The sequence below is a fragment of the Notamacropus eugenii genome, chromosome 1, assembly GCF_028372415.1.
Source record: "Notamacropus eugenii isolate mMacEug1 chromosome 1, mMacEug1.pri_v2, whole genome shotgun sequence".
Taxonomy (NCBI): Eukaryota; Metazoa; Chordata; class Mammalia; order Diprotodontia; family Macropodidae; genus Notamacropus; species Notamacropus eugenii.
The window spans coordinates 725,555,415-725,583,240 of NC_092872.1; the positions used below are offsets into that span (position 1 = coordinate 725,555,415).

The following is a 27,826-nucleotide window of genomic DNA, read 5'->3' on the forward strand; positions in this document are numbered from 1 at the left end:
GTTTAACACAGTACTCAGCAAAAGTTTAATAAATGTCTTTTCATTCATTTATTTACACACTACTGGCTTACATTATTACTTCAAAGAGAATGACTTATCTCCAAAGCAAGTCACTACATTTAGACAACTAATTTTCTGGCTTGGAAAGCTCTGCTTTCCTCCTGGGCCCTGTGTGTGTAACAACTTTTTTACATGAAAACATTATGACCCTTCTTTGCCTGAGTTCCTTTCAGAACACATCTGGCAGCAAAACAAGAAGGCAGAGGGGAGGCTGGAACAGCAGCCATACCTGTCTTGTGTCCTCCTTCGGGGCTGGCTTTGAGAGGAGCTTGATTTGCCGATTCGAACAAGGACAGTTTGCCTTTATTCCCCACTTTGCTCTTACAGAGTGAACAATATCTCCCACATCATACAGAGCTACATAGAAAGTCAGACAAGACGATAAGTAATGAGATCAGAGAGGGTGCCACTGCAAACAGAAGCTGGCATTTCTATCTTAATCTTGTGGAATGCATCTTTCCTATAGGTTCAGTTATGTTACATACACCCACACACACATCCACACATCACTGTTAAGATGTGCTAAAATATGTCTAACCTAGAACCCAATCATTTCAGACATGACTAACTCACTTGTGCTACTGGAGCCAAACAAACCCAACCCACCCCAGTCAGTCACTGCCCACCACAGGGAAGGAATGCACTTGGTACCTTTCCCAGGGATGATCTGCGTGGGCAGGAGGTTTTCTGGTTCATGGCTTTGACTCTTTACACACTTCAGCCAGGAGAATGTCTTGTATGTGCCACCTGCAGGTGATCAAGTCTGATAAGGCATATGACTGCAATTGTGCACCACCATCTCAAAACCTCTCCTCAAATAACAGTGAAGGTTCTCAGAAAATGAAAAACTATGAGACTCGATCAAGTTTGAAAGGGGAAATGGAAAAAAAACAAGCTCTTCCTTACCTTGCTGAACATTTTTTTTCTTCATCCTGAAGCAGTCCACACACACCCCAAACCCACAGCGAGGGCATACCCAATGCAAGTTAAAGATTGTAGTGTCACACACATCACACATTTCCCGAACGCCTCGAACAGCACGCTTCCAAGCAACTTGTCCTGACAAGGGGAAAAAAAGCACGCCTTCCTTAGGTTCAGAGGCTGGGACGGGGCTAGTGTTTGGTCTTTACGTTTTCCAAAACGGACACTGACTTCTCAGAACATGTGTAAACTGTCAACAGCAATACTAATGTTCTCATTTAGGTTAAACCAAAACATTTTTAAGGCTTTTCTAATACTACTTTAGGCTGATGAGTTTATCAAAATTCAAAATGATGCCTTGCAGTCCTCCCTTTGAACCTCTCAAATTGAGAATAGGTATTAGAATTAAGATTAAAAGAAGGAAAAGGATCTATGGCAGACGGGAAAGGGACACCCTATCTTTTAATTAGGTCTCAGTTTTCTTTTGTTCATGGAAAAACTCAGGGAATTTCCAAATTCCCCTAAAACAAGCCAATGAATGAATGAATGAATAACAGATGTGGAAAAGTGCCTTGCTCAAATGCAGTGAGTCAGAACTAGAACCAAATTTTTATGTCCATCACAGAATATTAATAATGTGAGTGACCCTCACCCATCACCTAAGATCAATTCTTTTATCATAATCCAGTTTTCTTCATATTGTTATACATGAGATAATCAACACCCAGATTCAGAGTTAGAAGAAATCCTAAAAAGTTCATCAAGTCTAACTTTCTCATAAACTAAGGCACAGAGAGGTCAAGAGACTAGCTTAAGGTCACATAGTCTTAATTGTTTGAGGTAGGATCTGAACCCAGGTCATTCCTGACTGCAAGTCCAATGTACTGAGAGCAAGCATTACTTTCCCTTATCATCTATTCAGTCCAAGCCTCCAATCAATCAAGTACCTAGCATGTTGACTGGTCAAGGCTTGCTGAAATTCAGGACTGCAACTCTGTGACACTAACTGAGCAGGTCATGTGTGCATGTGTGTGCACATGTTTTAAATTGAGGTTCAGGGATCTAATCATCAATGCTATAGACAATGACTCAGCAAATAAGAGCAGGGTTATCTTCCAAAATCTTGCAACTAATCTGAACCCCTACTAGAAACCCAAGGCAAGGGCCAGCTAGAGGAAACACGGATATCCTTCATCTCAGTTCAATCCCGACAAGTAAGTGATTTTGAGCTCTTCCCCTGGGACCTAAAGCAGACTCAAATGTCACTGGAAAATGTTTAACAGAATAAACAAAAATAGAAGACAACACAGAGTGTTCATCTGTGGTTTTCTAAGTCAGTGTACAGGGAGCTGTTTCTATCTGAGGCTGACTCCTCCACCCTAGTCTCCCCTTCCTTTTCACTTTCAGGGTTCTCAGGAAGCAGCCAGGCAGCCACACTAGTGCATGGTAACACACACTGTACTGGCCTTATTTTAGATTTTCTTTAAATTTCCAGTTACTAAAGACTAAAGAATACAGGAAGATAAAGGACATCTAGAAATATTCATTCAGACAAATAATGTAACTGCCTGACATAAAGCAGGTTTCCACATTTATCAAAAGATTAACATCAATAAGAACATTTTATGGCACAGCGGGCACATCGAGGATTTAAGAAAAAATGGAAAAGGAGAGTAAACAAGCAACGTGCTAAAAAAAGCTCAATTAAGAGTCAGTGATTTCAGGACACAATCATTGTTCTTTGAAGTTCTAACATTCCCTATAGTTTCATCCTTAACTCTAAGATGCTTTCCGATTCACCTTGGATGTGTGTCCCGTCTGCATGTTGTTTCATTCATCAGACTGGGACGACTTGAGAGCAAGGCCTGCTTCTGCCTTTCTTTGCATCCTCAGTGCTTAGGACTATGCGTGGCACATAGTAGGCACTTAATAAAGGCTCACTGAACCGACAAAATAAATCAGGTGCTCAACACAAAGTGACTCCCATTGAAGACCTCAGAGAATACATAATCTAAACTACACCTGAACCTTCTACCAAGGCAAATTATCAACCAGCTAATCTTCCCTGCAAATCCCCAGTCTCAGGCAGTGAAAAACCCCATGGTTTGATAAGAGGCCCTGGGTTCAGATCCTAATTCTGCTACCTTCCATTTTTTTGATTCTGGGCAAGTGATTTAACATCTTGAGAACTCCTGTGCTGCCAAACAGGATCCATTGCCAAGTAGCCCATCCTATGGTCACCGCAGCAACATCTTTCATTACACCAATCACAATCGTCCTCTCTGCTCCAAGTTCTGGCCTCTAACCAAAGCCTTCTCCATTGCAGGCTAATGACTCCTTTAAGTGAGCCATACACGGCATGGACCACAAGCCAACAAGCTTCATGTTAATATTAAGCATTCACATGCCAAGGGCTGTGCCAGTGATGGAAGGATGGAAATGAGACCTGTGCCTATGCTCAAGGAGATGGTCTTCTCTTCAGGTTACTTTCCTCTGGCATGCTCCACCTGTCAATGTCCTTCCTAAAACACAACACCCAGAGCTGAACACAGTATTCCTGATGTATCTAACTGGGGAACAATGATCACCTCTTTCTGATCAATGTTGTTTCATCATTTCAGTTCTGTCCGACTCTTGACCTTGTGTGGGGTTTTCTTGGCAAAGGTACTGGAGTAGTTTGCCATTTCCTTCTCCAGCTCATTTGAATATAAGGAAACTGAGGCAAACAGGGTTAACTGACTTGCTTAGGGTTGCACAGCTAATAAATGTCTGAGGCCAGATTTGAACTCAGGTCCTTCTGACTCTAAGGCCAGCATTCTATCTGTTGTGCCACCTAGCTGCTCGCATTCTAATCAACAGACCTCAATTAAAGCCTAACATCATGTGGGTATTAGTTGACTATCATTATGTCATACTAGCCAGCCATTTATTAAGCTCCTACTATGTTCTGGATCTGGGGTCACAAAGAGTTGGAAACAACTAAAATGACTCAATAACAACAGATGTGCAAGGCATCGTGCTATTAGTTATACTACTGACTCTTGTTACTGAGCTTGCAATCCTTGACTCTGTGTGTGTGTGTGTGTGTGTGTGTGTGTGTGTGTGTGTGTACACATATCACTTATATCTCCTTTAAAAACCCAAGTATAGGCTCTTACAATTACCCCTATTAATCTCAGTTTTGAATTTTGGCCCATCTTTCTAGCCTGTCAAGATCTTTTTAGATCCTAGTACTTGCTGTGTTGGGGGTACCTGGGTAGTGCAGTACAGAGAGCACTAGGCCCAGACTTCAAATGCAGTCTCAGATACTTCCTAGCTGTGTGACCTTCAGCAAGTCACTTACCCCAGTTTGCCTCAGTATTCTCCTGTCAAATGAGCTGGAGAAGGAGATGGCAAACCATACCAGTATCTCTGCCAAGAAAACCCCAAATGGGGTCATCAAGAGTTGGATGTGACTGAAATGACTGAACCACATCACTTGTCAGCCATTCCCATTCTTCCTGTCCAATTCTGGCCTACTAATTTAATAAGAGCAATCTAGCCAAGGCTGCTTCCTTCAGGCTGCTATTTCTATTCTTTTGTTGGGTTTTTTGATGAGTTCACAATCTCCCTAAATGTCTCACGCAGTTCTGGAGCCAACCTTCCATTTGTCTGATATCACTTCTCCCATTCATAAAAGTCAGGTGGATTAAAAACAGCAAAGTAAAAAAGAAACAATGTTCTGAAGAAACTTTCCCTTGAGATCTGAATCTGAAGGTTTCTCCCCCAGCCTGAATCTCTGTGCAACTGGAGAAACCAGACACTGGCTATCTCAAATTAAAAATGTTCTCCCTGTAAAAGAGGAATAAAACCAGCTACTTCTATTGGTATAATGCTGTACATTTTATAAAACACTCTCACATATAGGACTCGCTTGATCTTCACAATAAACCCCAAAGAGATGAGGAGGGCAGGTACCTTTATTCCCATCTCAGAGATGAGGAACTAAAGGTCAGAGGATGAGGATTTGCCCAAATCCACAAAGCTCTTGGGATGCTGAGATGGGATTCTTATCCAGATACCTAACTATGTCCAGTCCTCTGTTCTTTATGTAACAGTACCTTTCCTCAGGAAAACAGAACTACTGTCCTTTGCTGGTACCTAACAAAGCAATTATATGCAGCTGACTGGTATTAGGGCACTGGAAACTGACCGGCCAAACCGACTTGTCCAAGCAAGAAGCAACACACAATGGAAAAATCATTTTCTCCTTACAACTCTGATAAACTATAATTAAAAAGCAAACAGTGAAATGAGGGCTCAAGGCATCTCAAAATGCCCCCCACTCCGTAAAAGATGCTCTTACTGTGCGGCTCAATGGTTGACATCGCCTCCTTTTCGGATATCACCATTTGACAGAAGTGGTCTCCAATGTTGGCGAGGATGTATTTTGCAGTATCCAAATCAGTACCCACCACATTTTTGGCCAAAGGCAACCACAGGCCAATGGCTTCCATATCATACTTGTTTGGGGTCAAGAAGCCTTCTACCCGCAACACACCATGTTTATTAAATTGTAACCTATGGGGAAAGATGACAAAATGAGCACATTCATAGCTTTTTATAACTATTTAAGTACAGAATTAAATACCTGAAAGCAGTTACATTAAGACTGTTCACCATCTTGGTTCACATTTCTGCCTTCCTTCTTTGCAACACACTCCAATATCTCACTGTTTCCTAACCTTTGATAGTTACAATTTATAGTTCTTTGGCAACTTAAATTGAAAGGGGTTAAAAACAGATACTGTCTGAGAGTTGGTTTTTGAAAAATATTTTAATAATGATTTCTATATAACTTGTTTACGTTGTGTTCTTTTATATTGTATTTCATACATCTCATTATTCTACGGAATTCACATAAAGTCAAATGAGATAATCATGCAATTTTGCAGGAAAAGTTAAGATTTTCTGATTAGATTTCAAGTAGGATGCTAGCAAAGAATTAAAATTATCAAAGAAAGAAAGTGGAAAAGAAACCAAAGGACATCTGTAGATCACTTTGGGGCAGAGCTGGTAGCCCATGACAATAACAGTGAAAAGGTCTATTCCAGGGATAGTCACCCCTACCTCTTTAGAGTCCTTGAACAGAGCATAAAACAAAAGGTTCTAATGTGATTTATTCAACATCTATTCAATTAGCAGGTAATTACAGCCAATGCAGTAAGCAATGAGAACATAAAAGCGTCAAGACGCTTCACTACTAAAGGTTTCAAATGAATTCAAGAGGTAGAAAATCTGCTTATGTTAGTGGATGTTGTGCAGCACCATGAATGTGTTGGGGGAGGGGAGAGAGAATATTTTCTTTTTCTCATTTGCTCTGTAGACCACAGGTGTCCAAAAGGCAGCCGATGTGGCCCACAACACTCCCAAACCAGATTAAAATGTAACTGGGAAATATTTAACAAAATCGATAAAAATACAACAAAACATAGAATTTTTTTAGGGAGGAGGAAGGGGAGAAAGCATGCTCTAGCATGCTTCTGCACAGAAGCAGAAGAGAGAGGACTGGCCTTGGGCAACATCTCACGGAGAGCAGGCACTATGGGTCGAGGGCAGTACTCAACAGTCTGGATTGAGTTAGGGAAGAGAGAGGCTCTCTACTGGAGGTGCTCAATTTCAGGGCCCAAGACACATGGAGCAGGAGCTCCATTCGACAGACAGTAAAAGAGAAATAATCCTCAAATCCATAGGAGATAGTAACATAAGTGAAAAGGGACAGATGATGCTTCCCAACCAAAGAGGGAATTCAGAGAAGAGGAGAAGTGGAGAGGAGGCAAGAGCTTAGCAATATCCAAGTGACCGAGGTCAGGGAAGCTTAAGGTTCAAAGATGCTGTTGACCTCGGAACTATTTTAGTCAAGTGCTGGAGACAGAACTCATAAGTGGGTGATAAAGAAGGACGGGCAGGAGAGGGGAAAAGATTCTTCCGAGGACTCTGAGGGGATTGTCAAGGCCACACAAGCATCTTTATAGGCAGCAGAGAAAGACAGGCAAACTCCTCAAGGTCCAGATGGAGGGGCTAGCTCTGACTATGAAAAGGGTCTCATTTTCCTTCCTTTATTTTCTCAGTAAAGTGGGATGGATAAAGGTTTTGAAGGTCTGAGGACCAAAGAAGCTAAAATTACAAATGAAAGAAGGTGAAAGACATTCTGCAGAAATGAACTGCTAAGGTGTAGTCCATGTTTCTGGGAGGATGGCTAGAAGAGGAGCAATGAGGATGGCTGAAAGTAAACAGCTAAGTTAAGACAGGCACTGGTCTGATTGGGGAGAAGAGGTGACAGCCCTTGTCCCAGATGTGCTGAATCTTTCAGTGATCCAAGATGGCAAGGTTCAGCAAGAGGGACATAGAACTTTGTGTGACTAAACTGTCAGAGATGAAAGTTGGATGAGGATGACATCTGAGGGGATACAAATGCTGAGGAATAACCCCTCACCGAAAGGAAAGAGAAACAGGAGGCTGACCATGGAGAGCTGAGTGAAGCTAAGATTCCTCTGATGCTCAGAGACCTAAACCTATCTAAAAGCAGAGAGGAAAGGAGTTGATAATAGAAGAGTAGATTATTAATGCTGCTAGAAGGTGGAGGTATAAATTAACAGGACAAGATTCCAGGGTATGGGTGATGGTGTGAAGAAAACAGAAGATTTGGTCTTAAAAAGAGGAATGTTACTTTATGAATGGAGGAGAAAAGGATGCCTAATGAGAGAGATATTTTGATATGAAAAGGAAACAAAAAAGCTCAAGACAGCAGACTCAATCATCACTCTGACCAGCCAAAATAGTTACTTTGGAAACATGCACCATGATCCTTTGGTAAGTGACAATGATGACTTCTATGACTTCTGGCTCCTACTCTTATCTAGCCACTTTGATTGCCATTAAAAAGGCAACAGATTGTACTTTTTCCTCCTAGAAGAGGAAAAATGAAAAATTTAAAGCCCCTACACTCACCTGTTAATATTACATAGATAAATTTCCAGGTGGTATAATAGTAACAATGATCAAAAACTATTATACAGATTCTCAGAAAAGAAAATTGCAATGAATCTTTGTCCAAACTTGCTATCCTCATTAAAATGGAATAATTTCTCAGCTAAAACCTTCAGTGCCACTATTTCACAGATAAAATCATTGTGTGCTTTAATGATAGGAAAAAATAATTAGTAAAAAGAATTCTGCTTGTCAAATGCACCAACATAAAGGATTGTCTTATAAATACATATATATTTTACACACACACACACACACACACACACACACACACACACACACACACACACACACACACACACACACACACACCCATAGGAGTTCAGAGAAAGAAGTGGCCTTAGAAAATTCCTGTCAATAATAAACAAGGAAGTCATTTTTTTCTACACTCAGGAATTAAAAATTTTAAAAACAGAAATGGAAAGAGGAAAAAGAATATAGAGCCAAATATTAAATTCCCCAGATAAAAGCTGAATTTTAATTTTTAGAATTCTATCTTCCAAAAAGCAGCAGAAAATGAAGTCTTTTGTACCACAGAGATCAGGCTGCTCTGCCCACTTCCCAACAGGGCTCACCTCCTGAAGTGAAAGAATCTGCAAAAGACAGGGGAGTCCTTGTCCTTCCGGTAGCTATCCAGACGGCACTCACGGCACTTGGACAGATTCGCAGTAATAGCTGCACAGGCACCGTCCTGTACAAAGGCCTCACCACTTTGCTGCAGTTTCTTGACCTTGGCTGGGTCCATCAACACTGATTTCCGAGCAGTGACTATGAAAACAAAGACAAAGAATGAAGGACCCGTGATTGACAACTCAGCTAAGTACTATCTTGAGACAGATGGCTCCTCACAACGAAGTTTCAGATGTTGTGCATCAATCCAGCTTTAAAAATCTTTTTAATGATCCATGGGAGCCTAATTATTGAAACGATGTTGTTGCCTCTTTCTGATTCATTTATGGAGCCAAATCCACCAATCATCACTATCCAATACTATCAGAAAATCAATGCTGCTTATACAAAGCACTAGAATATTACTGAGTGTTTCACAGCTCAGGAAAGATGCCTCAGGGTGACATTCTAGGACAAAAATGGCATGGCAGAAGATCAGGTATGTCACAGAAAGCAGGCATCATGCAGAAAACACTGGGTCATAGGCTCTGACTCCTATCACTGGGGTAATCTTAAGGCAAGTCACTTCCCTCCAAACCTTAGTCTCTTCTATTAAATGAGGGAGCTAAACTACACCTAAAGTTCTCATCAGCCAGAAATGACATAATCCTATGAGAGTTTGCCTAATCTGTTTGTAAACTACAGACCAAACTCTTCAAATTAAGAACCTGTACTTTCTAAAGCACTTTCCAAGTACCACATTATTCCCATAGAAAAAAACCACAACATTTATTCTATAGGTATTTAAACATAAATTAAACATATTTAAACAAAAATTAACAATGAAACGCAAAACTGCTCTTTTAAAAAAAGTGCTCTATAGGTCCATGACTCTCCTCCTTCACATATTATAGCTGTTTGCATTAAGTGTTTAACGGGTTTCCTCTGAAGAAAGATAACAATAGATTCAAACTGGGAAGAAAGGATGAAATGAGATTTTTTTACAGAAGGACATAAAAAGAAAGAGAGAAAAATTCAGAATAATTCAGGCCAAATATAGGAAAAGGCCTATTTAGAAATGAAGAAACTAGAAAATTTACAACCCAACCTAGTTTGGTTCTATTTCTGACTGAGGACCCAGAAAGTTTGACCCTTTTGGGTTGAGTTCTAAAGGGCAAGACCTGGAAACCAAGACCTGGAAAAACCTTGTTTCTAGGAATTCTATCTAGAGAAGGGATAGATTAACTGGGCAAACAAACAAGTTAACATAGACTTGAGGAACAGGAAGCAAGAGAAACTAGGCTGGGCAAGTCACTTCCCTACTCTGAGTGTCTACTTATTTATTATGAACAGAGGAAGAAGGGAGAGACGGAAATAGTGAGATGGACTCCAACAAAATGATTTCTGCCAATTTCACTAATTTCTTTTAACCTAAATACAGTCCCACTGGACCTCCATCATATATGCCTATAATTCTGAGCTTTCACTCTGAATCAAAGTAGCCCTGTGCATTTCAAAACCTCACTTAAAAAGAACCTGGGTTAGAGGTTATGCCCACCTCTGTTAAGATAGGCACCAGCCTAGGCCAGGCAGGGTTGTTTAAGAGAAGTTAAACTGATGAAAACTTCACAAAGTCCTATCAAGCAGGCACTGAGGCTTAGGGTTCCACACAATCAAGAGCTAATTCAGTAAATATTCCAAAGAAAGTAGAAAGTTTAGGAAAATGAATGTCCACGCCATGTTGAATGTCAAAGACCAGTGAGTTGGAGAGGGCAGAAGGCAAACATTTCCTTTCTTCTGTCTATTTTCTGAATGCCCAACTTTGCTTGCCAGCCCTCTGCCATTCCCGACTTCTCATATGCTGGCCAAGTGGAAAGACAGCGCAGCTTCAAGAGACGACTACTCCTCTGATGGTAGAGGTGTGTTGTTTTCTCTCAATCTATAGTGGTTTAAGGAAAGCTAAACTTAACATTAAGATTCATAATTGTTCAACCTTTACTGAAGCTATTTAAAACTGGGAGTCTACGTATTAATGTTCATGATGCTCAACACAAGTCCCTCAAAAATATAAGAATATGCAATTTTTTAACATGTGAATTGTCAACATGTGACAAAATATAAATTATACGAATGAAACAATTGACCTGGTACCAATAAAAAAAAAAGATTCTTATTCTGAATTTCCAGAAAGATGAAGGCCCCAGGTCAAAAAGGAAGCCAAGGAAACACTGCTCTGCAAAATTAAGCCAACAGACCATCAAAAATAAAATTTCCTGAAAATGTCAACAAAAACAAAAAACTCAAGAAAACTTCTAATATCTCATAGACAAATGTACAATAATGTAATGTTTTTAAAGACATGGTCAACTACATAAGAATTGACACACACACACACACACACACACACTCTCTCTCTCTCTCTCTCTCTCTCTCTCTCTCTCTCACTCACTCTTCAGGAAGATTTAAAACAGCTGACCTTCAGGTAGCCAAAAGGAGCAGACTCCAATAAAATCCAAAAAGATGGACAAGTGTAGAAATTTACTGAACTGGCCTTCTAGTAACATACAAGAGTCACAGCTAAAATATGGAATCTTAGAATTACCAGTGTCTTAGAACACAGAGAAAAGGCAAATAATCTATTTCAAAAAATTAAGAAAATTTCCCAGACTCATGTAGAACACACTGCAAACAGAATAAGCCACTAAACATCAAATAAGAAATTTACAATTCAACTAATCCTGGCAAAGCATATAAGCCCTGTGGTGCTATGTCAGCTGTGATCACACTTTAAAACCATAGCGAGAAAGAAAAAAATCCTTCAAGTCACAAGAAAGCAATTCTACACTAAAGCAGAAAAAGGACAAGATGAAATATATATAACACATCATTAACGACTGATTCCAGATTGTCCCCCTGCAAAACTAAGCATTCAGATCTATACTTAAAAGTCATTCATCTTAAAAATCCATCCCAAGAGATAAGAACTTTTGTACAAAACTCTTTAGTATCTGTTAACATAACTACTGAGATCCAAGTCCCTGAAGATTAGAAATAAGCCAAGAATGTTACATGATTAAAACTACAAAACATCAGATGTGATGAGGGAAGGAGAGATGAACCAAGACAGACAAAAGACAATAATAAAATGACAACAATTTCAAAGTCCAGTTTTTAAAAAAAATAAAAGAAAGCGTGTTAAGAAAGTGGAAATAACTGGCCAATTAACTAGGGATGGGAGAGAGAGGAAGTGTCAAACTTAAAATATAACAGCATAAAGTATAGGAATTGTGTTTATTTTTAAGTTTAGTTATTTTTTTAAATAAAAGAAATGCACATACAATCTCTTTTAAGAAAATAATGGTTAGACACACTGAATCCTACCGATTTTAACACTGAATGTGAAGTGAATTCACCCACAGGAAGAAACAGTGAGGAGACTGATTAAAACAGAATACAACTATTTGCTGGCAGCAGGAAGCAAGCTGAGACAAGAAGCTTCCAAAATATTTCAATTGAAAAACTGGTCTGAAATGAATCCTGCAGCCTCAGAGATGGAAATAATAAAAGCCTAAGTCTCATGAATTCAAATCAGAGTACATTAATAGCTCAAGGATATTATGATGAAATGATAAAAAGTTCTATTTTAAGTTTCTACCTACTAAATAATAACAGGCAAATTTACAATTTTGCAAGCTACATAAGACTTGAATTGATCAACAAGCTAGACTTAGAGCCATATAGAAAACTTAAAGAAAGGAATATTTACTCTTTTCAAATATACAGAATATTAAAAAAAACTCTTAAGTAAATTTTAAATTTACAAACTTTGTTGCCAGCCCACAATACATTAAAATCAATAATAAAGAGGCACATGGAATAGAAAAACATGATTCAACATCTGAATTAGACAGAAAAAACAATTACAACGAATATTACAAACCAAGATCCAAGATAAGGAGTTCTTGGTCATTTTCAGAAACAAATTTCTAAGCAGGGAATGCCTGCATTCTGAGGTAAAGTGAATTAACTCAGTCTACATGTAAACTAGGAAAAGAGCAAAATAACCTAAAGAGAAAAGGGCAGTGAGTGCCAATTATAAAGAAAGATGAAATTAACGGGACCGAAAACAAAATAATTGAAATAATTAAAAGTTAAGAATTATTTTTAAGAAACCAATTAAGGCTGATAAACCATTAGCAAATTTAATTTTTCAAAAAGAACTCCAATGTATATAAACCTGAAATGAGAAAAGGGAGATTGTGATGTACACAACAAAAAGGAAAAATGGATTATGATGCACAATTTACAGCTTGAAAAAAAACAGGAAATAGGTAACAAAGAGAGGAAACTCAGAAGGATAGCACAAGTCATTAATGCCCGGCCCCCCGCCTCCTGCCCAAGCACTCAAGAAGATTCCTGCACCCCTCGACCCGCACCCTACCACCTTCAAGGGACATAGAGTGACTATAAATGTAGGGAAAGCTAGCAGGCTATAGAAAGTATGGTGTAAGTTTGAAAACTTAGAATTAAAGTCTGAAAAGTTATAAACCACACACACATACACTCTCTCTCTCTCTGTCTCTCTCTCTCTAATACAGCTAAAAGATATTCACCCATGGCTCCACAGGTATGTCTGGGAAATTAAAGGACAACTGAGGAGCTGAATTTTTCATTATAATTTCTCAGTTGATGCAGCAGAGAAGACCTCAAGAAAAAACATGTACACTCACGCTTTTCAAAAAACTCTACTAAAAACTGAAATCGAAGGATTTTTCATAAAGCTAATTTCAAAATGGTTTTGAATAACAATTTTAGAGGTGAGATTTCCTCCTCCCCCCTGCACAGGACTAAGGAGGGTGCACCATGGTTTTCCACTTCCTTATTGTATAGCTCACTTCTAAGACCGATCCTCGGAAAACTCTACTCCTCTGAAGGCCACTCAGTCCAAACTGCAGCTGACCCATGTCACTCTCCCCTTTTGGTTAAGGAGATCAGCAGCAGGCTCCCCATCATCCTCTCCTCCCTATGCTGGTCCTTGTACTAGGGGACTAGAACATTTGGCATGCTCACCTCCAATACTGGCACCTCCTTAGACTCAATGACTATCCTTCACTGTACCCTGGCCCCATCTAGGGACAGTCACACACCACATTTCACCATTACTCACAAGAGTTCTCCCTCCTTCCCTGATTACAAATTCTCCATTCCCATATCTGAACACAATCTCTCTGTCTCTCTCCAAAATCTCTGGCATCGTCTGCTACTATCAACAACTCCCCCCCACCAACCCCCAATCCTGCTTTCTGACAACACCAAATCTGATTAATCCCTTATCCCAACTCATTCAGTTTAACAGACGGCAGCCTCAACCACTCCCCATTTTCCAGATATCTTCCACCTCTCCCAAGCTCCTGGCTCCTTCCTTACTGCCTCCAAAGATGATCACGCCTTCCCATCCTCAAAAACCCTTCAGCAAACTGGCCTTCTATGGCACCTACTTTTCTGGTCTTCTCTGATCTCCCCTGACTGCCCAAAGTCTCTGTATTCTCACTGGCCGTCCCCCTTCCCGGAAGCCCCAGGCCCACTCAGGAGTCTCTTCCCTCCTTGTCTCTGCCTCCCGGCTTCCTTTAAGGCCCAGCTGGAGCCCCCATGTTCTCCTGGCTCATCTCAGTGGCAATGCCTTCTCCCTTCATTTTATCCTGTCTATCCCTTGTCTGGACACAGGGCTTGATCTCCTCCCATTAGATTGTGAACATCTTTCTTTGGATCCTCAGTGCTGAGCACAGTGCCTGGCACATAGTAGGCACTTCACAAATGCTAGCTGAGTTGACTCTTTTCATTTCCTCAGCTAATCTCTGAAAAAGCTGTCCACACACACTGCATCCACCCCTTCCCCTTTGTGTCTTCCATGTTCATCATGGCACTAAAACTGCTCTCTCTTCAAAGTGACTGGAGGGCTCTCTACCACCAAAGCCTCCTCACCTATGGGGCATCAGATGCTAGTGCTCCCTCCCTCTCCTCCTGCATTTATAGCACCACTAGTCTTCCACTAAACCAAACAAGCTTCCCCTAAGGGGGTGAGGTGGGGGTGGGCAGGCCTGGAGAAGAGAAATGCAGGAGTCCAAGTAGGAGGGTAACTCCCATGTCACAGAAGCCTGAGAAGGCTGGCAGCAGCAGAGGGGATAAAAAATTCACTAGGAGACATGGTGAGTCTCTGGGACATTGACTTTAAAATGGCCAAGGGGCAAGAGGGAAGTCTAGAGCTAGGAACTGTCTGCATACAGATAATTACACCCATGGGAGCTGATGAGGTCATGCCCCCATAGAGAGGACAGAACAATGGTTCTAAACCTAGGGTCTATAAATAGCTTTATAAATATTTTTACAACTGAATTTTATGTACCTTAAAACCTGCTAAGGACAGGCCTGTAGAGTGAGGAAGGAGCCTCGAACTAAGCCTTGGGTAACATAGTTGGGGGGCATGCTGCGCTTGATGAATCAACAAAGGAGACTGACCTGGGAAATTTTAGACAGAAATAAGAGATGAGGGGGTTTTGAAAACCCAAAGAGAAGTGAATATGCAAGAGCCCACAGTACTGAGCTGAAACATGAAGTCATGCCCTCTGATCCCAAATGGTATCCTTTCTCACTATTCCAGGCTGTTCTGATTTTATTATTTAAGGATATTCCTCTTGTTATCTCTCAACTCTGACAATCCTAGCATAGTGCTCAATGTGCTGAACTCAATGGCATTCTGGTGTTTACCATATCCAAGGCATGGGGCATGAAGAGGAAACACAAAAATGAACAGGATGAGTAAGACAGTCTGACCTAAAAGAGCTCGTAGCTCAGCTCAGGAAGATGAAGAGGTCATAGTTAAATAGATACACCTATCACCCAAGAAGCGGAGAAGGACTCACCACTCTGGACTTTGCTGCCACTCCCTGCATGCCAGCTATCGTTTTCATGTCTCACAGCAGGGGCAGTCTCTTTCGCAGTCCCCCAGAGGGAAGGACATACAAAGGAAGAGTTTTCAGGATTCCTGCCCTCAGAGATGTCAGTTTGGCTGCTCAGAGGTGCTTGGGCCAAAGGCTTGGTGGCCAGGGCAGCACAAACATCTGACGTGGAAGGTTTACAGTCCAGGTGCTTCTGTGATTCACAAGTCTCCAGGTCCTCCAATACTTCCTGAGAAGGCTCCGGTAGCTGCTGGGTAAGCGGTGGTAAGTCCTCCAAAGGAAAACCCGCAGAGGATTTGACTGGTGACTCAACGGTGTTTTTCTTGTCACTTTCATTATAATTCTGTGTGCTGGGCAAGGGAAGTCGGCTCAAGGTCTTCAGCTGAGTATAGTTCACTTTGGGTTCGCTTGGGTTTTTTAAGTCCTCTGTTTCTGCTTTAGCTGGCTGCTGACAAAGCACCTCCAGGTCTGCACTCTTTCTTGGTGTCTCTGTCTGTGTGTTTAGACAGGAAGAAAATCCTTCGGGTAAACTCTGTGCATGATCTCTGAAGGATATAAACAGAAGAGGAACAGAGAAGGAATAAGTGGAAGTGCCGCTCCTAAAACAACTCCTCAAACCAAGAACACTGTTCTTCTAAGGCAGTTCAGGGAACTGCTATAGATTCCAGAGCCAAAGATGAGCATGTCTCAAGTGCTATTCTCGTCTCCCTTATCTTAGGAAGGCTAGACGTTTTATTGTATATTATCCTCTCTGGCCTCCACTCTCTTTGAAATTTTTATGTTTAACCAACTTACCCTTGAGGAGACTTTGCTCCAACATTTGGTGGAGAATTAGCTGCTTGAGGAGTGCTTTGCCTGAGGTTCTTACTAGTTGGAGTTGTGGCACTGCATGCAGGGAGTACCTCTCTAAGACCTGCCATGGGAACGGACTGCACAGGACCTGGACTGGAAGATGCCTGAAAGACACCAACACCAAACCATCATGCTAGCGAGACTTTTCTGAAAATGATCCCCAAAATTGGACAAAAACACTAACCACCAGAAGTTGTTACAACAGAAACTACAATGTAACTGAAAGTAGCACACGCTACAAGACTGTGAACCAATCAAGTTCTTTTATCTGATGGCAAGCATCTTTGCCCAGAAGTTTTCAAAATTCTATCAGATTGTTACAACATCTGAATCTTCCAACAACATGCATCATGATGCATTATGATTTCCCTCTGGGCTTCTGGAAAAAAAGCAATCATGTGTTGATTAACTCCTATGTTATAAAAATTAGATAATAATAGAAGGCAGAGAGAAGATACTGTTTAGAACAGATTCCACAAAGGGTTAACAGACATGGACACAGCCTTAAAGAACCTTGGTTCACAAAAGACAGGGTAGGCTGGTAGAGATGAGAGTCCTCAGTGGTCTAGAGTCAACAAGGATAGTGACAGCTGCCCAACCCAAAAGCAGGATAGACTCAGCTTCCCAAAAGCATTCTAAACTTAGCAATGAACTCACACTTCTAAGTATTCCCCAGCACCAAAGGACTTAGTAGTGGGAGGATAAACTGAAGCCGAATTCCCAGCTAAGTGACATGGGGCTAACGCATAAACTGCTCCACCTCCACCTTTGCCTGCCTTAAATGATCAGAAATCTTACAAACCTCTCTTCCCACCACTTTGACTTAGCTCTCTATCCCCACCCCATCAATGTGCCATTTTTGTTATAGAATAAATTTAAAGAAGAAAAAATTCCAAGACTCTTCAGGGAGCTCACTATTTCTAACTATAAGGTTATAATAAGAAAAGTTTAAAGTACTAAAGAAGATCTTGAATTCAGAACAAACGCTGACTAAGCAGACAATAAATATTTCATTGGCATCATCTGTTCCAGTCCTAAGAAGAAATGCCCCCTGGGAGCTGCACAGTACCTTAGGTATATTGCTATTGCACAGAAGTATGTAAAGTTTTTTACACCTGATTTTTTTAAAAACAATCATCAAATTTTTGCTCATAATTGAAAGCATTTGTTCATGTGACACTGTTAGGGAATCAAATCCTTTTATGTCTTGGAGGTGGCCCACTCTTACCACTGCTGCATGTTTTATCTCTTAGCACTTCTCAGTTATTCTCCTAAGGGGAAGGAATACTGAACTGACTGGGAGCCACAAAATCTGAACTCAAGTCTCAGGTCAATATCTAGCTAGCTGTGTGCTTCTCGAGTCAGTCTCTCACCTCCTCTGGCCTCAAGGGTGCTCACCTATAAAAAGACAGTATTCAATGGACCAGATCTAAACTATTTCTGCTCTAAGATGCAATGATCGTAGGATGCTACTTATTCCTGTATTAGCCACCTAATGATGATCTCGAGTCACTCCCAATGTTACTTAGTTCAAACATCCTAGAGGATGATCCTCTTTGGAACCCTGTCTAGGGTATGGCACTGCCATTCATCTGTTCCAGTGCTTTCTCTTTTTCCAATCCTCTAGCAAATTAAGTGCAAACCTAAACTGAGTCTTGTTCCTTATAAAGAGCTAACTATCGTCAGTGGCCAATACTGAGAAACAATTGTGGATAATCTCTTCCTGAAAAATTTAAGAGACACACATCCACTGAGCTCAGCTGTTTCTAAGCAAAGAGTCAAATGACCAAGAACTGGATTCAAGGACAAGAAAAGGCAGGAAAAATGTCATCATTCTGCTAATAGACCAGACCCAACCAAACCGAATGATTTTCACTTAGACAGAAGATGAGCAAACTAATATTCACATTTCCACAGGCTTATCAACAATGACAGGTAGGCAAATCCCTGAATTCATTTTTCACATATACTTAACAAGAACCTAAGCACGTGTCTAGTTAGTGAAGGGCTTACTATTTCTTACCTGAACTTTTTTCTTGGTGGTCTTCTATACTATTCATGTTCTGCCCTGCCAGCAGACAGAGACAATGTGAGTAAATGATCTCACTTTTAAAAATGGGAAATTGTTGACTCACATTCCTCAGCAGATTCTTTCCCCACTAACCAAGCAAACTTGATCCATTTGAGGAATAGTCTAGTCTAGCAGGAGACCTTCAGGAAATAGTTAGCACTGAAATTTCTCAAGATAGTACAAAAGAAAACCAAAAGAAATCTTAGAGGAAGGAGCTTCCAACAAATTTCTCTAAAGTATACAAAGTATGGGACTGTAATCTATCAACAAATGCCATCAAATTAACCTCTGTGATTCCTCCCCACTTAGTCCTCTCTCAACAAAACCTGTTTCACAGAAAATGACAGACTCTTAACTGCACACTCACCATATGTGCACTTCTGACACACCTTTACAATGAAAAGATTTGCACTATTTCAACCTAAGCTGAATGTCCGTCATTCCCACTGTGGGACCACAAGCCTGCCACTGACCTATGTTAATGATATCAGACACCTAGTCTAAGCTCCTTGTTTTAGAGCAGAGGAAAGAGGGGGGCAGAGGCTTGTTTTATGGCACAGAACAAACTCAAGCTGATTTAGTTCTACATTTTACATAGCTTATCCCGAAAATAGTAGTGGATTCACTGACAGTCTACAGCCTCTTCACTGAATTTTATAATCTAAGACCCAAATGACACTTTCTTCATGATCTCCTTTGCCAAAGACACTGTAATCCCTAACTAAAACCTCTTCATGCTATCAACCTTACCTCAGGTAGAGATCTCATTTTGCAACTTAACACATCAAAATAAAATAAAAACACCACACTGAGAAGACTACCATATTCACTCAACTTAAGCTTCGATGAAATTGCTTTCCACCAACTCCTTTCCCTACACATACACAGGCAACTAGATTATACCAATGATGCCACTTACTCCCACAAAAACCACACTCACTAGGACACCTAATGACATTAGTGCCACTGTTCCTGACACAATGAATTAGACACTGCTCCAAATGGACTTTCTGAGCTTGGCTCCTGGGAGAGTTGGTTCCTCTTCCTAGGAAGTATGTCATTATCTCTTCAGAAGCTGGCTGTCAATGCTTCTTCCATTCCCGGTGGGATCTTTCAAGACACAACCTCCTCTGATCCTGGTTTTCTTACCAAATAAAGATAATAGTATGTGCTTGATGTAAGCACTTATTAGAATATATAAAAGTATAGGAAAATCCTCTAATTACGAGGGGCACACCATCTTCCCTTCTATCAACTGCTTGCTTAGACTTTTGAATAGTTCTTGATTATCTTCCTATTGTGTCATTATCAGCTGGAACTATCCTGTTCACCCCATCATTTTACCCCCAAGTTTACCCAATAAATTAGGAATTCCTGGCTCAGTCAGCTCTCTTCCTGACTGAGCATCTAGGGTCCTGCATTCCTGGTGTCTGTCTAGTTCTGAATAGCCAAACTGATCCCACTACTTTCTGGTTCTAGTTTCTGTTACCAGTGTGCACTCCACCCTCTGAAAAGCCCTAGGTTCACACTCAAGTCTGAGCTGTGGCTATCCCCCTGCTTTCCACATGTAACCATTTCCTTTAGGCTCTGCCTGGGACACTGCTCCTTGCCCTTCATTCAAACCCTGGCTGTTACCCAAGGAACTGTCCGAATTGTATTAGTGTAGCTAGTTGTAGCTCAAAGTTCCTACAGGGTGGGATCAAGCACTAAAGTGCTTCTGATAATGACTTTATAAGCGATTACCTACATTGTATAGTTAATATATATATTTGGGTAACTTTTTTAAAATCCTGGCATTAGAATATTTCTTGTTTAAAAAAAAAGAATGAGCTGAAACAAAAAACTAGTTGAACACAAAAGAGAATTTTGAGTCCTGGTACAGGTTAATCACAAAATTAGTTTGTAACTTTGTGAAAGTGATTCTCCAATTGGATTTGACCACAGTTCTCATCAGATTTCATGGCTCAAGATCACCACTACTATTTAGAATATACTCAATGAAGGAACCTTCAGATACAGGCCTTATACTGCTATTGGGAACAAGGCACAGGGCAAATCATTTAATACACAGGGCATTCCTAAAGGCATAGTGTACTTTTAAGCTATTAAAGCTTGAATGTTAGCAGGCTTTTTGAAGACAGGAATGTGTTATATAATACTAGACCTCCTTTTACTAGTCCGTTCCAGCTAAGGACCTTTCCTCATATCAGATCCCAAAAGCATATCTCTAGATCAATCTTCATAGAAAACACCTCGAAATACTGAAGATCAAGCCTACCGAGGGCTGCCAGCAAAAAGACCTTTTCATAAAAAGAAACAGAAATTTGTTTTATCACTACCTGTTGATATGGAAGAATTATAGCCACGATCCATGGCAAAAGAGAAGTCCTCAAACATTAACCAATAATTAGCTTCTGCTAGTTGAACCTAGTCACTTGTCATTTTTAAAATCTCTTAGTAAAAGAAATTCTGGCTTACCTCAGAGCAAGATCTTGGATGCTTTGACACAAGGCCTCCTTTGTTCTCAGAAGACTTTCGTTTTACAGCATTCACTCTTTTAGCTTTTGCTGAAAAAGTCAAGACTTTCTGTCAGATTGCTTATGGTCTCAGGAGGGGAGAGGGAAGAGGGATGTAGAGAATCTGGGATGCAAAATTTTAAAAAACAAATGTTAAAATTTTTTTTAATGTAACTGGGGAAAAAATAAAGTATTATTTAAAAACTTTTTTCAGTCTCCTTTTTCTTTTCTAATATCCAAATAAAGGCAAGGCATGCATGAGAAGAACCAAGCAATTAACTCTTACCACAATTCCCAAGACTGTCATGTACAACTTCAACATGAATCAGTGCTGGATCAACAATTTTTAGAGCTGGAATCTTTAAACAAGGAACAAAAAGAGTGAGTAAGTATAAAGTTTAAATGAGTTCTTTTACACTGGGGAAATGTTTTTAGTTTACTGAGCAAAAGCCAATTGTGGAGGAACTTAAAGGTCACAATACAAGTTGGAACTCTCCCAGGGGTCAGTAACCATCTTGAAACTTGTGGACCACAATGAAGCATCCTTGGATTGTTAGGAAACTGCCTGTTACTGAAATCCTCAAGCTGAAGTCTCAGCCTTCCAAGGAGCATTAATTAAGTAGCAGGTGCTAGCTAAGCACCAATGATGCAGAGACAAAAGGGAAACAGGCCCTGCCCAAGAAACACCATCTCTCAAGGGGACAATGGGCATCAAGGTGACTTGGAAGGAAGGCCTGTAGGAAGAGGAGTGGGCCAGGAAGGGTTTTATGTGGAAAGTGGCATTTGGGCTGGGTCTCCAAGAAACCTGCAACAGCAGATGCAGAGGGGAAGTACAGCTGGATGAGGGACGTGAGGCTGGGCAGGCAAAGAAAGGTCAGGCTGTAAAGGGCTTTCAATCATGCCTGGGAGCGCCTGTCTTTGCTCTAAGATCAGGATTTGTCTCCTGAGCTCCAATCTCTCTGCTTTAGAGAAACCACCTGGATGGCTGGGCACAAGTCAGAGGTTCTTTTTAAAAATAGGTCCAAGAGAGGAGTGACAAGGGACTAAAAGAAGCCAGTGACTCAGAACAGAGAGAAGTGTCAGCAAGGCAGACACAAGATCTGGCCAGCAGCTCCAAGATCATTCCTGATGCTGCTAGCAGGACACAGCATAGCAGGAGACTCAAATGCTTGCCCCCACCATGAGGGCTCTGCATTTTTCTCAATGCTCCAGATGAGGGCCACCCCCAATCCTGGGAACGGCAGGTTACCTCTTCACAGCGCACTTCAAGTGTTTTTGAGGTCGCGTTGCCATTTACAACTGTTGCTGAAAACCATTGTGTGGATGGATCCAAACTATAAATTTTTACTTCTGAACCAACTAAGTTTTTGTCACCTTAAAAAGAAAAAAAGAAAAACTGAATCTTAAAGTTTGCCTATTTATTCCATGAACACCAATTTCTCACTACAACCTTTTCCTTGGCTTCCTCCAGGGCTCATAAGAAGACTTCTGTTAACAAAGGAGATGTTACAAGATCTTTTCTTTGTATAATTACCAATTTTCCCTTTTAAAAATACCTATGTAAATACTTAATTAAAATAATAACTCCAAATAGCTTTGTTAACAATCTCATCATTTTCCTAAGTAACAGCCAAATGAGCTTACGTGAACTTCCTTTTAAATACCGACAAAACTTGCAAGTTTATAATTTCTTAAGTTACAGAACCTTCAGAACGGCACAACACACGATCATAGCAGGGCTGACAGAAGGAGCTAACAGCTTCCTAGCCCATTCATTCTTTTCTTTAAAAACAATCAAATAAAAATGGTATGATTCTTAATCTAACAACATCTAGACTATAAGAGAAATTGCTTTTAGTTATCATATTAGAGACTGTCCTTAAGTGTAGAAAAAATGGAGTGAAATACAAATCCCCCCAGATGTGGGATCTATGGAATGAAGAGGTGTGTTCTAACGAAGGTAGTCAATGTTACACAGGATTTTTATTGATTTCCCTTTTCCCACAGACTTCCTAAAGAGTTGCCAAAACACATCTGATTTGATTGTTTTAATACATCTGAAGCACTGTTCAAATTAGCAAATCAGACTGGTTGGGTTGATTGAGGAATCCTAGTCTAGGGATCTTAGTGGGTTCAGTCAACTTATTTTTATTATCAAACTGCTACAACAAGACAGTCATGCTTTGTAGCACGCACACCAAACTTCTTACCATTAAATTAAGTTCACGAGACTGGCATTTTGAGGTTCATCCTGCTGCTCTACAGTCAAGATGAGCTACATGTTCATCTTCTAACTACTTAAATTTGACAATTTCAGATGCTCTCAATTTCCTTCCTAGTAATAATGAATTACTGAGGTTTTTACCACAGAGTACTTAAGTTTGCAATCAAAAAAACAGGTGAAGAATTTCTAAATAATGTTGGACAAATCAAGCATAAGAAGAAAGGAGATGTGGGCTACGATGTAATTTTTGTTAAGTCTATCATGAAGAGAGAGGTCAACCACAAAACCACAAAAAATTAGCTTGGACTGAACCTCAGAATCTCAATATCCAAGTCATACAGATACATACCTTGTAATAAATGGCTTTCATCTAAATGTTTCACAATCAAGGCTTGAAATTCTTTACTGATATTCTGATGATCCATAAGAGAAAGTCGAAGGCCATTTACATCCTGACGAGAGAGATTTCTTTAGTAAATATGGTTAATACCTACTTCCTATAGCTAAACTATTTTCAAACCAAGCACTGAGCCCAAGAGAATAAAGTTCACTTTCCAATGAATATTTGCATGTTTCTTAGGCAGACTAATAGAAACAATGTCTGCTAACATCAAAATGATGAAGTAAACAAACTAAAGAAATTAATAGCAAACGGAATAGATGACATCAAATTCCTAAATTAGGAATGCCGAAGCCAAAAGGAGGAGTTGTTCCAGGGCAGCTGACAGCTTTTGACAATATGGAAAGGCTGAGACTGGAAAATGTGGTAGCAAGAGATAATGAAACTGAAACGTGACTAAAAAAGATACTCAAAGTCTAGTTCAGGGGTGGGGAACCTGTGGCCTTCTAGATCCTTAAGTGTGGCCTTTTGACTGAATCCACATTTTACAGAACAAACGTGGCCTTAAGGCCGCCAGTTGCCCAATCCAGGCCTAGTTCAATTCAAATCTAAGGCAGTGTTAAATTGGTGACAGGTCTGGTCCCAACATTAAAGCGTAGGACAAGACTGCTCAGGGACTTGTACTATCAACCTTGCCAAGGCACAGCACACGCAGCATGTTCATCTATCTTTTCCTCAACTTACAAAATCAATGCCCTTTAAAATTAAGCAGCTGAGTGCTGGACAGGTGATAACGCTACTGTGAAATGAAGGCACAAGACATGCTGGCTCCATCTGTGGAGCTTCTGAGCTGGGAGGAGAATACAAACAGGAATACAACTAAGATATACAAGCAAAGTGTGGAAAGCCAAAGGGAGGAAGGCTCACCAAAGATCAGCGGGAAGCAGGGGTGTAAATGGGCCAGGTTTGTTAAATATGTATATATGTGTGTGCACACACATATCTTCCTTTTTAAAAAACCTTTAATTTGGGACTTATGGTATCAGGAATGACCTTCTTTTCATTTGAATGCTGGTACTGGGAATTATTAAGTTTCAAATAAAACAATTTTAAATAAAAAAGATCTGAACAGAAAAGATCATTAGAAACTTAGGAGGATAACAGAGAGCTATCTAAAGAGCTAGGAAGAGGGAAGGAAAAATTCTATTCAAGGAAACGATATGAACAAAGGCCAGGGTGGGGGATGGGGGCATACTACCAGGGAGGCCCAACTGGCCTGGAAGCCAAAGTAACGTGAGAAAGAATAGGCAGAATACAGTATAGTAGAACTAAGTTACCAAAAGACCCGGGTTCAAGTTCTTTCCCTGAAATATACTATTTGTGACCATGGATCAGTTCCTTTATCAGTTAGTGTCTCTACCACTCCCTAAGACTGGAAATGACAGATGAGTTGCCAATCAGCTTAGATGGAAAAAGGCAAAGGGTCCTGTTCCAGGGTCCAAAACCAAGAGCTAGTAATGAGAGAAGGTGTAAACAAGATTATTGGGAGCTTTCAAACTCAGGTGTGGACAAAAAGAAGGTATGAGAAGTAAGCAGCAAAGAGAGGGGAGGAAGAAGTGAAAGAAGGGCAGGGGTGGGTGGAGGGTGGGAGTTTTTAAAATTTTCAACCATCACGGAAAACAGACAAAGGACAAAAGCAAGCATCTTGTGTGCTTGTCTGTTCCTTCATGATTCCTTTGTTTCTGCCATGTTAAAGGCTCATAAGTTTGGGTAGATTTTATATGTTTGATGTTTATTTAGTGTTCTTTAGCCCCCAAAAGTAAATAGTTAATGTAGTTTGACATTCAAATTGACTGAACTGCCAGAAACAAGAGAATAAACTAATTAACTTTGTAAACGAAGAAACTTTTCCCAAGGCCTGACAAATCAGTAATTCTTCCAATATTAGCATATAGGTAAAGTCAAATAAAAATGAAAATGACAATCTTAGGAAAAAGATGTAAAATGGCAGCATGTAACAAAAAAGATGCACAAAAAAAGGAAAAAATAATCCTCACACTCCATTTTATTGGGAGAAAGGGAGGTTTGTGGAATTCTATATATTCTATGTAAATGAGCCTGTGGTCTTTACACGCTGGGGAAACTAGCTCTCATAATTGCCATCTGCTCGCTCCCAAAATAATATCAGCAGCAGAGGGGAAGAACCCAAAAGCAAAGTCTCAACTTATAAAGCCTTAAAGCTTAAGGATGGCTCTGACTCATTATAAACTAATTATAATAAATCACTGCTTAGAACCTAGTAGTTAAGATCAACTTTTTAATAACTGTCATAGTTTGTTTGAAGTTTACCTGTATAGGCTTCAGAAGGTCTTTAGCAATGAATACTCTTCTGTCTTCTCCAAGAAAACGAATAGAGGTAATGGATCCCAAACCAGCCTTGTCCAACAGAGATTTGTACAGCTAAACCACACAAAAATAAAGCTAAATTTACACACGCTTCTTGATTTGGGTATCACTATAAATAACATTAGCATTCTGAAAATCAGGAAGTGGCAATTCTCCACTACTAAAAGAAAATCATAATATAGCTTTATTAATTGCAAATTTATATACTGCAAAAGCAATAAATGTCTTCAAAACCAAAAGGAACAAACAATGAATGTGCATATGTGCACATGGATTCCAAACCAGAATAAGACTGGTTAAAGGAAACATTATGGCCTTTAAAATAAAATTTAAACCAGTAAGTAAAAGTCAGACTTTTGGAACCAGAATGCAGTGTGGTGTGATGTCATGAGTGTTTAAGGAGAAGGGGGCCCAAATTCCACCTCACCTAGCTTTGTGATAATGGACAAGCCACTTAGATGAGCCTTGATTTTTTTTCTTCTGTAGAATAAGGGATAGGGAACAGACTTATATTTCTGTTGGTCTAAAATGAGGGTTCTCCTTCTACCAATGCAGGCCTGCACTTTCTCTGCAACTTAATAGTCTTAAAGGTGTCAAACTTACCTGCTTTGACCAGATTAAAATGTTAACAGGGAAATGTTTAACAAAAATAAAAAGGCATTACAACCTAATGCTAACTTGTGTTTCTAAGTCAATATGTGGCCTGCAGGGATCTGTTTCTGTTTGAGTTTGACCCCAATGCTCTAAGGCACTGAGAGGTTAAGTGACTTGACTTGCCCCCTTGAGACCAGCCTCTCTTTGCAATTATATCACACTGCTTTCTTAGCCTCTAGAATGGTCATAACACCACCACAGTGTGGCTGTGACATTCAATTCAGAAAAGCTTTTTTTTTTTTTTTTTTTTTTTTTTTTTTACAAACCTTCAATTCTTACTCAATTTTATTAAGAAAAGCACTCTGCAAACTTTAAACTACAATATCATTGTATAATCACAGACACTGATTTTTATTAAAGCATCACAACTACTTACAAGAACCTGAATCAGAACTCAATGTTTCCTAACTCCACAATACCAAGTTGCTTCTGGATAATTTTATTGATACAGTCAATTGATCATATGTTTGAAGTGCTCTGGCTATAAAAATTCAAGTGAAAGAGTTTTAAGAAGTTTCCATTATACGGGGTACAGAAATTTCTTGCCCCCCCAAGAAAATAGAGGGGATGGGGATAAGAGAGAGGAAGGGTGTGACAGAAGGGAGGGCAGATTGGGGGAAGGGGTAATCAGAATGCACTGTCTTGGGGTGGGCAGAGGGGAGAGATGGGGAGAAAATTTGGAACTCAAAATCTTGTAGAAATGCATGTTGAAATTAAATAAATTAATTAAATAAATCAATTAATTTTATAAAGAAGCTTCCATTATAATGAGGATATGAATCTCACAGTAGTATATAAGGAAAACATATAAAATAAATTTAAGGTAGTTGGGCGTTCATGAAGAAGGTAGCACTTTAAACTGCCTCTTGGAGAAGCTAGGGATTTCAAGATGAGGAGGTAAGGTATTCCAGGTAAGGGGAAAAGCCAGAAAAGCAGAACAGAGAAGAGTAAAATGTTATTTGTGCAGAAGAACCAATAGGTCAATATGGTTGGGACCCAGAGTCAAGTGTAAAAAAACGAACAGGCAGAGATGGACAAGATAGGAAGACCTTTATTTATATGGCAAACAGAAAAGTTTCTATTTATTTCATCTTTGATGCAAAAACAAACTACTCATGTTTGTTCAGTAGGGGCAGAGAATCCATCAGACCTGCACTTTGGTGGTGGTGTGGAAAATGGAGCAGAAGA

The 27,826-nt window shown here is 40.0% G+C and overlaps 1 protein-coding gene across 3 annotated transcripts in view; it reads right to left on the minus strand.

Annotated features, from left to right (window-relative positions):
* KDM3A (lysine demethylase 3A) overlaps nucleotides 1-27,826 on the minus strand; it is a 77,904-nt gene that overhangs the window by 25,356 nt on the left and 24,722 nt on the right. For all 3 annotated transcript variants that reach the window (XM_072636933.1, XM_072636931.1, XM_072636932.1), the window contains 12 exons: nucleotides 25,928-26,038; nucleotides 23,588-23,690; nucleotides 22,264-22,388; nucleotides 21,301-21,373; nucleotides 20,977-21,065; nucleotides 16,371-16,531; nucleotides 15,540-16,120; nucleotides 8,586-8,778; nucleotides 5,327-5,541; nucleotides 967-1,119; nucleotides 712-807; nucleotides 290-417 (listed from right to left, as the gene is read on the minus strand). In XM_072636933.1, coding sequence (XP_072493034.1) covers nucleotides 290-417; nucleotides 712-807; nucleotides 967-1,119; nucleotides 5,327-5,541; nucleotides 8,586-8,778; nucleotides 15,540-16,120; nucleotides 16,371-16,531; nucleotides 20,977-21,065; nucleotides 21,301-21,373; nucleotides 22,264-22,388; nucleotides 23,588-23,663 — 1,890 coding nt within the window. In that variant the 5' untranslated portion in view covers nucleotides 23,664-23,690; nucleotides 25,928-26,038. The remainder of the gene's footprint in view (nucleotides 1-289; nucleotides 418-711; nucleotides 808-966; nucleotides 1,120-5,326; nucleotides 5,542-8,585; nucleotides 8,779-15,539; nucleotides 16,121-16,370; nucleotides 16,532-20,976; nucleotides 21,066-21,300; nucleotides 21,374-22,263; nucleotides 22,389-23,587; nucleotides 23,691-25,927; nucleotides 26,039-27,826) is intronic.